At 36.7% G+C, this 13,948-nt stretch overlaps 1 protein-coding gene across 2 annotated transcripts in view; it reads right to left on the bottom strand.

Annotated features, from left to right (window-relative positions):
• Nucleotides 1-13,151, bottom strand: part of LOC107584152 (collagen alpha-2(V) chain-like) — a 32,321-nt gene extending 19,170 nt beyond the window's left edge. For both annotated transcript variants that reach the window (XM_016270630.1, XM_016270631.1), the window contains exon 1: nt 12,887-13,151. In XM_016270630.1, the coding sequence (XP_016126116.1) occupies nt 12,887-12,980 (94 nt within the window). In that variant the 5' untranslated portion in view covers nt 12,981-13,151. The remainder of the gene's footprint in view (nt 1-12,886) is intronic.
• Nucleotides 13,152-13,948: the final 797 nt, after the last annotated feature.

Here is a 13,948-nt window from a genome sequence, read left to right as displayed (position 1 = left end):
TGTCAGGGAAAGATGCCAAAGAAAAGAGAGATCTTTTCCTGAACACATGGCTGCTGACGAACTTGGAGAACACACCAGCAAACATGCTAGTTTATATGCAGCTTACAACAGTTTTCCCGGATTGCTAATATTTAGTAGCCTACTCTTTATTTATTTATTTATTTTTATGTTTTTCATTTTTTTTGCACAAGCAAGGAACAGGATTTCTGGAATTTGGACAAATGTTTTCCTGTAGGTTTGTTCCGAATGGAGTTTCTCTTACTAGAGAGTGATGAACAAACGGGAAGCAGGAAAACCCGGAGTAGGGCTTAAGCAGAATAATTAGCTACTGAATGCATTGAACATGGGAGGGGAATTGATTTTGCAGTCATGTTCCAGTTTAAATATTGCATGATGCACATTTCCATGCTTTGGCCTTTTTTATTTTATTTTTTTCCCCCCAAGCTGGCCAATTTTGATCTGAAATGCATGTCAACTTGCACATCTTATAAATGTGTTCCCTCTGCTTTTACTTCTTTAATAAAATGCTTAGATGAAGTAAAATTTTGGCTAGCCAAAAATGTTCTACCCTTAAATGAAGATAAGACTGAGGTGATTGTTTTTTGGCCCTCTGATAATTCTCAGGCAACCAGCTTAGATCTGGGTAGTTTATCAGTGTTTAGATCTTCACGTGTACGGAACCTGGGAGTTTTGTTAGATGAGTCCTTAAACCTTGATAAACATATCTCCTCTGTAATAGGTTCTAGTTTTTATCAACTTCGCCTGTTATCAAAAATCAACCCTTTCTTAAATCATAAATCTTTAGAGATGGCTATTCATGCTTTTATCACCTCACGCTTAGACTACTGCAACTCACTATACTGTGGTAGTTCTAAGTCATCAATCGATCGCCTTCAACTAGTTCAAAATGCTGCTGCCAGATTCCTTCATAATAGCCGCAAAATCTAGCCCCTATTTATTTATCTGAATTACTATACCCATATACTCCATCCAGACGCTTAAGATCCAGTGATCAGAATCTTCTTCTAGTCCCACAATCCAGACTCAAACGTAGAGGGGATCGTGCTTTTTCAGTGGTTGGGCCGCGGATGTGGAATAGCCTCCCTTTAGAAATTAGACTTGCCCCTTCTCTGTCCACTTCTAAATCTCTTCTAAAAACATATCTGTTTTGTTTGGCTTACAAATAATTTTCTATGATGGTCTTTGCGTAGTCTTTTATGGGTTTATACTTCGTTTCTCTTGTGTTATTAATATATTTACTTATTTTATTGTTAAGGCGAGACCCTGTTTAATTGTGTAGCTGTGCAGATTTTTATATTCTTTATACTATTTTGAATTTCTGTACAGCACTTTGGTCAGCCGTGTGGCTGTTTTATACGTGCTAAAGTCGTGGGGGAAAGTCGTGGCCTAATGGTTAGAGAGTCGGACTCATAACCCAAAGGTTGTGGGTTCGAGTCTCGTACCGGCAGGGATTGTAGGTGGGGGGAGTGAATGTACAGTGCTCTCTCCCACCTTGAGCAAGGCACCGAACCCCCAACTGCTCCCCGGGCGCCGCAGCATAAATGGCTGCCCACTGCTCCGGGTGTGTGTTCACGGTGTGTGTGTGTTCACTGCTGTGCACTTTGGATGGGTAAATGCAGAGCACTAATTCCTAGTATGGGTCACCATACTTCGCCACATGTCACTTCACTTCACTATATAAATAAACTGAAACTTGAAACTTGTGTTTGCATAAAAGCAATGTTATACTCTCATTCGTGCTGTTGGTGAAAATTGTTACAGTAGCATATACTAGCGATATTTAAAAGAGAGAGAGAGAACGCTTTCATATTCCACAGTCCATGGTATTCGCAGCAATTTACAGAAAACAAATGAAACTACAACACATGCAAAAACAGATGTAATCCAGGTAGAATTCACATGTAGGATAATAAAATGGATCAATGGTCAGAACTTTAGACAATACAGCTGGAACTGTCTGTTCCCTTGTGAATAATAGATGAGTCATTATAAATTTATGGGAGGGGAAATAGCGTTCACAAGCCACCCATGAAAACTCATGAAAGAGAATGCTCACTCTTTCCCTCAGTTAGCTAATTCATTGCAGACTCTGTGCTTTCTACAGCAACGGTTAAAATCCCCTAGTGATGAGGATAGCAAAAGCATGGTCCTTTGTGGACTTCTGACGTACATTTTCCACCAGTCTTCTAGTCTGGCCTGACCTGACCGCACTGAACATGCTCAGCATTACTCCATGTCAGCTAAAGTCTGTGTTTCCCTCCCAAATGCTCAGACTTCCGTAGGCACGGTCTAGGATAACAATGGGCAGCTTCTTCTTTACAATTTACATCTCCAGCAAGATGCTGCATTGTGGGAGATTAACTGTAATATAAATCACATGTATTTTCCTTTGGTTTATGTGGAAATACTCATAACTTGCTGTGTTCAGGGACTTTGTTTTTGGAACAAGGCCCTATGGGTTAGAAAATGACCTTATGGAAACAGTGACTCATCTGAGTCTGTCTTTCCAACACCAAGTATGTGTTTGTGTGTGAGAGAGTAGTCTGTAATTCAATAAATGTAAGGTTTTCATCTGAACGTCAAACAATGTGAAATTCTCTTTTGATTATATCCTGATTTTGAGAACTTTATTGCTGAATGCTGATGTCCAGGAATCACACTTATTTAGGAAAATTATTTTTTTTATTTATTTTTTTCATAAAGGAAGCATCTGTTTTTACAGTTAAACAAGATAAGCTGCATTCAAACTCCAGGGAAACGTTAAAAGGGGCTCCAGTCTTGCTTTTTAAAAGCCAAGGACACAAATAAATCATGTGTCTCACAGACCTCTGACCTCTCTTGTAATTAACTGATAGAGTTCTCCACAGTTCACACACAACTCCCTCTTTTTGAAGAAGAATCTGTGTGAAAATGGGATGTCCACATTGTAATTCAGACTGTCACTCAAGACCAATAGACCTCAAAGTGATTGTGAAACCTATGATTATTCAAGTCTTGACACTCTTCAGTGTCCTTGCGGCTACCCTTTGCTAAGATACAAATGAAGATCTTCAAATGAAGAGTCACACTGATTTCAGTCTAGGGAGAACAACCTAGTTTGTACAAGGAAACATGTTTTCCTTTGGTTTGGACATGTCCCTTTTTTTTTTGCTTTCAATGATGTGCGCGCAGTGAGGGACTTGGCCCAGAAAGGTTTTTTGGTAACACTTTAAAATAGCATTCAGTTGTAAGGCATTTATAAGTGATTAGTTAATGACGAACTAATCATTTACAAAACAGAACTATTACTCATCATTCGTAGATCTTTCACCCAAGTGAGTACACACACACAACCTGTAACCGGCAGGTTTGTAAAACATTTACAACTGATGAGTAGTTTACACTTTAAATTAGGGGATGCAGAAAGCTTTGTAAATGATTTATTCATGCATTTACACAACAGGTTTTGAATACTTTGTAGTGTGTACTGTTATGTAAGGTCTGACTGGTGAGGGTGTAGACAGATTTATTTTCTGATACATGGATTATTTATAACGCTGTGCAATATTAGTACAATGTTGACATTTCAATGATTTATAAGTGAATAATATATTAACTAGTAATATTGAATTCACTAATTTCTTTTTAAGATAAGTGGTTGCAATCAATTTATTTTAGCTACATTTAAATAAACAAATTTAGTTGACTAACTTTCAACATTTTTTTATTTAAATGTAGCTAAAATATATTGTTTGCAACCACTTACCTTAAAAAAAGTGTGTATCATTTTTTTCAGTGTATTAACCTTTTACTAAGGATCTGTTTTTATTTTTTAAGATAATTTACGAGATTTGTAAATCGTTAGCATATTACTTAATAATCATTTGTGAATGTATAGTCATGTTTTGTAAATGATTAGTTAATCATCATCTAATCACTTGTAAATGAATGAACAAAACACACAAATTGTTAGCACATCACTTATGAATGTTTTGTAAATGATTAGTTAATCATCATCTAATCACTTGTAAATGAATGAACAAAACACACAAATTGTTAGCACATCACTTATGAATGTTTTGTAAATGATTAGTTAATCATCATCTAATCACTTGTAAATGAATGAACAAAACACACAAATTGTTAGCACATCACTTATGAATGTTTTGTAAATGATTAGTTAATCATCATCTAATCACTTGTAAATGAATGAACAAAACACACAAATTGTTAGCACATCACTTATGAATGTTTTGTAAATGATTAGTTCATCATTAACTAATCAATTATAAATGACTTACAACTGAACGTTATTATAAAGTGTTACTGTTTTTTTTGTTTTTTTGAGACTGCATAATTTCATTGCCACATCACACTGCTCTAAATCTCTTACCACCAGTTCTTAATAAACATATTTTAATATATATATATACATATATAATTTTAATCTATAGTTGGATGCTTGATTAGGCTTGATTAACACCATTTCAAATTAGATGTATTCTTTCGTAACTACATTTTCTAATGCTAAAAGCTATTGAAAACCATCTTAAAATAAGTTTTCCTAGATTAATTAAATTTCCAAAAATACATTTCATCAGCATCTTCAATGTGCACATTATCTACAAGTCTTTTTTTAAAATTTTTTTTTTTTTTTTTTTTTTTTTTTTTTAAAGCTTTCACTTGGCGGATTTTGTTATTTAGATAAAAACTTCAAAGGCATGCTTAATGCTTTTTTTTATGTGCGTGTTTCCTCCCCCATTCACATGTTCTTCCAAGATCTCTTTAAACAGTTTAAACTTTAAATGTTATTTTTATAATTCTGTTTATCATGGTTGCGGCCTAGACAGCTGTCTATCCATAACAAAGTGATCTTCCAGGATTCATTAGCTTGCAGGGGCGCGGGAAGATGCTTTCGGTTGGGGGTGTTGTGTGTGTCCGTGTTGGGGGGGGCTAGCGTCACGTGTTCATGAGGATTAGGCTAATCATCCCATATAGAAAACAACACAAGTAAAATGAATCATGTTTATAATGATAAACATGGGTTTATTATAGCCCACGTACAATTTACATTTCAGAGATCATTACAAATAAATTATTAAATGATCAAACTGAATACATTTAAATGAACAAACCTGGCGTTGCATTTGCAACCATGTGAAAACAGGGGGTGCTGCAGCCCCCTCAGCACCCCTACTTCCCGCGTCCCTGTTAGCTTGCTTTTTTATATTTACACAACTTGAACTCCTGCACTTTTATACAAACGTAATATACGTTCAGACGTTGAAGGGTAAATGCTTCTCTGTGTGAATGTCAGGCAAGATATTTAATTTATGCAGCTCATTACCAGTCACATTCTTGGCTATAAAATCAACAAAATCTCATGACCTGACATAAGTCCATTGCTTTCCCGACCTCCTTTCATGGATATTCAGGAGGAAAACATCTTGAGCTAAAACGTAACTTAAATTTCAATTTGTTATAAAAAGTCAATGATTCATATAACGTAACTATATATATATATATATATATAAATATATATCTGCATCCTGTGAGGAACAACCCTACTCACTCTTTCCAGGGACTGGAAACATCCCTCTCTTATGTTTCTCTTTGTAGCATGTTTCCTCCTCTTTGCTTTGTTTGGATGTTGTGAGAGCTTGCAGAGCTTCCACAGCTGGTCTGTCATGATTCTAGCTTATGTTACACTGTTTTAGATGGAGAACCTTGAGGCATCAGCGGAGAGGATTTCTATAAACATTTACTCTGTGTGACCCCACACTGTGGTACATCTCGGATCATTCTCTTGCCTTTTTGTCTTTTTCTATCGTTCATTAACTTACAACGTCAACCATCAGCTTCAACTTTTGTCATTAACAGCAACTGTAAATAGACTGGAACGCATTTTTCAATAGGATTTTGTTTTAAAATTTTTCTTTGGGGATAAAATCGAGGACCAAACAATCACTCACTTTAGATGTAATGAATAAATCCACATATGCCTGTTTTAGATACTTTAAAGGGGTCATATACGATGTTGCTAAAAATAACATTATTTTGTGAATTTGGTGTAATGAAATATGTTTATGTGGTTTAAGGTTAAAAAAAACACATAATTTTCCACATACTGTACATCATTGTTTCTCCTCTATGCCCCGCCTTTCTAAAACGCGTCGATTTTTACAAAGCTCTTCGGTCTGAAAAGCGAGGTGTGCTGTGATTGGCCAGCTATCCAGTGCGTTATGATTGGCCGAATACCTCAAGCGGAAATGTTACGCCCCTCACCATACTGTGATGATGCCCTGTCAGGCCGGAGCGATGATTCAAAAACATGAAAACCCATTATAATTCGTTGCATCCAGTGGGTACATAATTATGGATTATTATGACTTATACTGTCTTTTTACGCGTTGCGTTGCATCGCGCTGCATAAACATAAAACTATGTCTGCATTTGTGATCGAATAAATTACAAACAACAAGCCCTACTCTACACTGCCCAAAACTCGCGTTTAAATGGTTAAATATAAAAAACGTACTTACAGTCTGTGAGTCAGAACAGCCGGCATTGTAGTCTACTCTCCCATGATCAGGAAACAGTCCTCCATAAAATGTGCTGCACACATCTGAATATTTGGGTTGAACTGTTCTGGAACAGTGTTGTAAATACAACTTAACCACTGATTTCTAGTCGTGTCCTCTTTTGGAAGACCAAATAAAGTAGTTTCGCTTTCACAACGAAACACAGCGTCACACATGGCGGCCTAGAGTGAGCAGAGGCCAGGGGCTAGAGTGAGGAACGGCCGGAGGGCTAGAGTGAGCGGAGGCCGGTGGGCTTGAGACCGGCGCTGCCGGCGGATTCGACGAAGGAGCGTCCGGAGGGCTTGCAGCAACCACATGTGACGACCCCGGGCTGGACTCCGCTTCGTCCACGGTGAAAGCCGATCCGGCGATCCACAGCGCAAAGTTGATGTATTTCCTCAGCGACCAGCACAGATCAGCTCCAGACATGACGATATCGTCCGCTTTTGGAAGGCCAAACAAAGTAGTTTCGCTTTCACAACGAATCCCACAGTGCCTTCACGACATGGCGGCGGCGGCAACAACAATACTACAGCGAGAATAAAAGTTACGCCTTCTTTCTTTGCGTGAACATTTGGGCGGTGTTATGCAAATCTTCCCACATCGTGACGTAGATATGTGGGGGCGTGTTAGAATGAGCCGTTTTAGGTAGGTGTGGCTGATTCTTTACTTTTATAAAGAATATCTCTTTGGATTTGAGACTTTAGTCTTTGCAACTTTACAGATCTTCTTTATGCAGCAAGAGCTTGTAACACTCCAAAGAGAAAGGAAAAATTTAAATCGCATCAAATGACCCTTTTAAATCAGTTGTAATGGACATGATCTTACTCTTTTGAAAGAAAGACTTAAGTCTGCTCCCCTAGAAAACATCCTTTTTGTTCTGAGAAAACCTTTTAAGTTTATATCTTCTTAAAGCATTACGTTTAGCATGGCCGAAAGGTCAACTTAAAGGTCAGTTCTTCCAAAGGTTATAAATCTTACTGACTGGTTGGCTGTGTAATATAGAGCTTTAACATATGTACTTGAAAATGTATCGCAAATTCATCCTGCATGTGCAATAATATCAAACAAATAATAGTGAGATACAGTTCCTGACCAGTGTTCTAACGTACTCCATTATGAAAATTGACTTTACTTGTCTGGCTTTACAAATGAAAAAACTAAAACAAAAAGAGGGACTAAGTGAATATTTCCAAACTCAAATGATCAAATAGCAAACAATCATCATTGATTAGATGAGAAATAGATGAGAGAGTCAATACTGTATCTCTTTTTCATGATTCGGCTGATTTCCAGGGTTATACGGTTCTTCTCTTTAGAGGTTTGGAATGCCTGATTAGTCATCAGCAGCTGGTTTGACTGCAGTGTTTTGTGAGAACACTGGTCCTGATCTAAGTGATTATCATCAGGGTAATTTCAATGCTCCTAATAATTTAACTGGTAATCTACTGTACCTATTCATACTTAATTCTTAATTAAAGAATTAAGGGGGAAGTCGTGGGGTCTCGTACCGGCAGGGATTGTAGGTGGGGGGAGTGAATGCACAGCGCTCTCTCCACCTTCAATACCACGATTGAGGTGCCCTTGAGCAAGGCACCGAACCCCCAACTGCTCCCCGGGCGCCGCAGCATAAATGGCTGCCCACTGCTCCGGGTGTGTGTTCACGGTGGGTGTGTGTTCACCGCTGTGTGTGTGCACTTTGGATGGGTTAAATGCAGAGCACTAATTCCGAGTATGGTTCACCATACTTGGCCACATGTCACGTCACTAATTAGTGTCCACTATATAGACAATTTCGGTGTTTGCAAACAGTGATGATGTTTTTGTGGGCGGAGCCTATCTGGTGACAGAAAATGACAGCAGTCTATGGAAAACATGGAATAAAATAATACAAAAGGTAATTTCGAGTTTATATTTCAAAATTCTGACATTTTTCTCATAATTCCGAGATTAGATCTCACAATTCTGGTCATTCTCTCTTTTCCCCTCGGCTCAGAATCATGAGTTTATAAACCCACACTACTGGCTTTTTTTCCCCTCAGAATTGACAAACTCGCAATTGTTGAGTTTAATTGACTAGGAGATATAAATTTGCATTTGCGAGAAAAAAAATCTGAATCGTGAGATAAAATAGGTAAATGTTATGTGAAATGTTATATGTTTAAATAGTAGTTTTCATGCTTTAACTGTATAGGGCTAATACAATATGTCCCCTATAAACTGCATATGTGAATATTATGTAGACCTATTGTTTAAATCACATTTATGCTTTAAAAGTAGGGTAATCAAAGCAGGTTTCATCCATAGTCTGTCCATTTAAACATCTGTGTTTAGCTTCAAATGGCGTCTTTGACGACAGTATTCTATAAAAATGATATGCATTCTGATTCTGACATCCAAAGGCACAACAATACATTTTTTTCTTTTATTCCATGGATTTAACGTCTACTCCAAATTGGTCTAATTCTTAAGACAATAACAGCCTCCTTATTGGCTTACTAAAATAAAAGTCAGTAAGGAGAGGTAGATTTGCTCTAACCATTGTGAGACAGCAGGGAATTATATCATTGCTCAGACCTAGACATTACTCAGCGTTATCTCCAGAGGAGACGCCAGTGTGAGAGAACTGACTTACAAGGTGGAAAAATGTCTCTCTCGTGAATGTGTTTTTTAAACTTTAAGCTCCTGCCAGAGTGGAGTTCTGTGCTTGGATCACATTTTCTACTTTAGTTTGATATATGAAATGTTTTGTCAATATTGATCTGTTGGTTAAATAAAGTAAATTGCTAGTTTATCTGAAGGATACTACCGTATGTTGATGTCATACATGAACAATTTTTAATGTCAGTTTAATGTAAAAAGTTCAGACATATCTTGAATTTAAAGATAGCATGAGGAAGTAATTGGTACGAATGGCCTAATATTTAAAATAATTTAGTGTACACTGGATGTACAAATGGCTTAGCAAGTAATAGAACAAGTACTGTACCAGTCCATAACAGTAATTTGGTACATTAGTCCTTGCTTTTTATAATTAGAACTAGCCTACTTCAAACTCCAGTTATTCTCTTGTAACCAATGGATATTCCAAACAAATAAAGAGTAAATATGTAATTTTCTAATAGATCTCTGGCATTTATAAACTGAAATGTGACTGCCACATGGCATCTCAGGATCCCAGTGTCTTTCTCACACACTATTATAATCTAATCTTACTGCGTTCATGACTCAATAAACTGTGCAGATGTTTCCATATAAACTGGGCTGACTCAGATGTCCTAGTTATGAGTGCGTGAAGTGCAGGATGGTTGCTTGTGCTGAAAAGCACAGTGTGTTCTCATGTTCTCACTTTTACTTTTTTTATTTAGTCTTTATTTATCTAACTATTTTTTTTTCTTCATTTTTTTCTGTTTCTTCTCTTCCCCACTCCTTTATTTAGTTATTTACTTGTTTATTTTGGTTATTACAATTATTATTTGGTCATTTTCATTTGTTCAATATTTATTTATTTATTTATTTAACTCCTTAATAAACTGACTCCGGGTTTGGGAGAGGTTTTGTAGGAGTATTTATTAAGTAATTATTCAGAATTTCTTCTTTTGTGTTCCACAGAAACAAGGAAGTCGTACAGGTTTGGAACGACAAGAGTGTGAGTAAATGATGACACCATTTTCATTTTTTGGAAGAATAATTCATTAACCCTATTGACACTGCTCTATCTGGTCAATCCATGCTAAATTAAGCTTCTTCTTTAATCCATCAAGACATGCTCTGGGGACTAGTGTAGCACTAACAGACAAACAGATAGGACTAAAATTGTATATATGCCAAATCCAGATGATCTCCACACCAATAGGAACAGCTGTGTAAAACTAAAAAGCTTATGAACTATCTCAAGGGGAGTTCTCGTCATTTTCTCCACTTCCAACCTCTGCATTCTCTACACAGTCATGTTTGGCGTATTTCTCATCCTCCTTGCTTCCTGATCCTGTAAGACTGCCAAAAGAATATTTGAATGTTTTTCACAACATCTGCTGTACATGAGGGTTACTTTTAGTGGAAGTTTTTTTTAGTTTGCATATGACAACTTAAATTTACAATAGACGTTTGATGAGCTATAGAGTGGTAAAATGTCTACTATGCATTTGCTCTAATTTTCCAACCCCAATTGCCTTCCAGCCTTTGCTGTTCGAAGACACAGTGTTCTTTACATCAGCTACATGACTTCCTCCACAACCACGTTTTAGCCAACATTTGTTTTAATATTTTACAAATACTGCCAAAGCAACCAGTTTAACATCTGGAAGTGATCCCCCGGGCTTGCATTTGCTGACTGCCATAATTTACTTTAGAAGTAGTTCCCATGGAGCGGGCTCAAGAGCACACTCAACATTAAAAATCCATCTTCTCAATTGTTTATTCCATAGAGACACCCAGTGATCAAAGATGCTATGGACTGTATAGAGTTAAAGGTTGGTGTCATAGGAAGAATAGGATTCTCTCTTTCTCCTTGTCCTCCTTTCTCGCTCTCTCTTTCTCCCCCTCTTTCAGGACCAAAGAGGCATGTAATCAAGTCATAGCTCAAAAATGCAGCACATGTTTTCCATCAGCACATAAGCTGTGGACTTGGTCAAATGCACATATTTGGATATTTAGCTGTAAAGTGAAAACACCCTATTTGTTTTAATATAATTTATGTGGCAACAATGACTGGAACCAGTTTTTAAACAAAATACCACTAATTAATTTTTAAAAATAGAGTAGAATAGTACAGAGGCTACACAACCTTATAACAAAACATTTTTTAATTAAAGGTATAATGCTTGACGATCTTCTGTTTGGGCCAGAACAAAATTACAGTGTTTCTCACGTTACTGTGAGAAGTAATTTGTGTTGATTTGTTTAACCAAGTTTAGGTAAAATTACACATTATCCAAAAGTTTAAGGGTGTTTAAACTGTTCCATGTGATAACGCTCAGTTAAAAAAATATTTGTCACATGGAGCTGACAAAGAACAGAACAACTTCACTTGGACTTCAGTTACATTTTTATGCAAAACATGTATTAATTATACTTACAATGTATTGATTATAATATTAATGAGATTAGTTATGACTTGTTTATAGGGCCTATTCAAATGCAAACATGCAGTTTAGCAGGCAATTTAATGATAATGTGATAAAACCACCCAAAATACATAGTTTAAGAGAAATACTACCAAAAGAGAATAAAGTTATAAAGTAATTTACCTGAAGAACACCAGCAAACATTAATACTTCTTAGCCCAAGAGTGCACAGACTGACGTGAAAAATAAAATCTCTCTTTACAATGGAGAAATATTATAATTTCTATTTTTGCTCTATTATGAAGGAATATACTACAATATTTTTTTTTCTGTTGTAATGATCATTTAGCACAAGGTGGCGCACTGTCTGTAAATCCCCGACAATAGGCTTTGAATCCAAGAGGCACATGTAAAACATATTGTACAGATATGCATATATCAAAATCTGCTAAACATTAAAAATCAACAGAACCTGAGAAAACACTCCTCATGATTGTTTTGTCTGGTGACATCATTTAGGGAAAAATATACGTCACATGTTTGAAATGATCTAACCCGGGTATGACTGAGGTAATAGCACTCAGGTGTTTTCTCGGCTGGGTGGGGGTTTTTTTTCCCCCTGCATGTTCAGAGTCAGTGCCTTTCTCATAATATCCTCACACATCTGCTCTGCGTTAAGATGCAAGATGTGTTCCTTTAGAGTCATGTGAGCGCAGTGCTAGAGTTGAAATGGATTCAGCAGATGTGAGAGGAGGATACTGATGTGGGTAGACAACAAATCTAATGGTGCATGTTGAAGAGTTAAGAGTAAACTGTGCCCTTTGCCCATCCTCATATGTCACAAACCTGCAAGTGATATCACCGTTATTCATGGAACAGCATGGTAATCACATGGCATGACTAGTGATACTTGCTGGAAAATAGTACAACCAAATCCTTTACTTATGGCATAACTAAAGATCATTGCTGATCAAAAGTACAACCAAATCTAATGCAGATGTGTGCAACATCCTTTAAAATAAAATACCAATTAAGCTCCAATTTTTCAACAATTAACTTTACATTTAAGCAGCTTTATATTCAAGCCTTTCAAGTCATCTTTAGATATATATGTGTATACCTATGTAAATCTCTTTGTTAAAAAATAACAATAATAATAATAGGACGAGTCCTTACACAAAAATCAAAAAGCCTCAGGTTTTGCATCAGAATTAGCTTCATGAATAAACAGCAACTTACCACTGTCGTCTTGGCATTTCACAAATTGTAAAAAAGCCACAGATAAAGCCAGAAACAGGACAGTCCGATAAGGCTGAAAGATCATCATGCCCATATCAAAGACATGAGCTGTTGTTGTGTGCAAAGTAACCGGGAATAGGAAGGAAAAAAGAGTCCAGGTTATCGCTGCACCATGAAGACAGACTGAGTTTTTCCTGCACAGAGCAGCAATCAGACCCAGCCCCACTCTCTGCTGCCTCTTTTTTAACAGCCTCAAGTAAGAAGAATGCTTCCAACACTAATTTTCCTCCCCCTTTTGTCAGTGCTCTCTCATAAGCATCCACTCTGGCTCTTTTGAATTACACTGCATGTTCCTCATGACTATTCTTTAAAGATAGTACAATATTGTATATTGTAACAGTAATTATTTGTTTTTGGTTATCATTCACTAATCAAATCTGTTTGGCTTGGTAGAGTTGCTAAGAAGGACAGTAAACTGGCTTTATGACAGTCTTAACTGCACTGACTTTACAGCAGTTGCTCATAGGCTCCTTTTTTACAAGGGAACAAGAAAAAAGTTTATATCCCATTTGTCTTGGGCTGCAGATGACAGATTTAAACCCCTAGTAGGAAAACAAGAGTGAAAGACAATGGAGAAAGGTCAACTTTGGTTAAAAAAGCAAGTCATTTTCTGGCGAAGGAGTTTAAATTCATTGTTGCCCGTTCTTCATTATTTCAGTGGTAAATACTAGACAGCAGGATCAGCTAAACATTCCATTGGTTGGTCAGAAATCTTCTACAGTTCTACTGACTGTCCAGATCCACATTTTATTAAGCATATTTCACATGCTCCACACATGGGTATGTTGCTATGAATTCACATTTATGTCAAAGATGACCATGATCTTGCATGTGGTTTGGCTGAATGCTTTATTTGTCTTTATGGTGTCAGGTTTTGCTCTGTTCTGTAATTATTGCAAGAAAAAAATGATTTTTATTTGATCTGAAATTCAATAAAATTGTATATAGTGCTATAAAGTAGAAGAAAGTTGTCATTTGTAGGATGATTTATACTACTTAAGG

The sequence above is a fragment of the Sinocyclocheilus grahami genome, unplaced genomic scaffold, assembly GCF_001515645.1.
Source record: "Sinocyclocheilus grahami isolate Dianchi unplaced genomic scaffold, SAMN03320097.WGS_v1.1 scaffold57.1, whole genome shotgun sequence".
Classification (NCBI taxonomy): Eukaryota; Metazoa; Chordata; class Actinopteri; order Cypriniformes; family Cyprinidae; genus Sinocyclocheilus; species Sinocyclocheilus grahami.
This window is presented reverse-complemented; position numbering and strand designations above follow the sequence as displayed.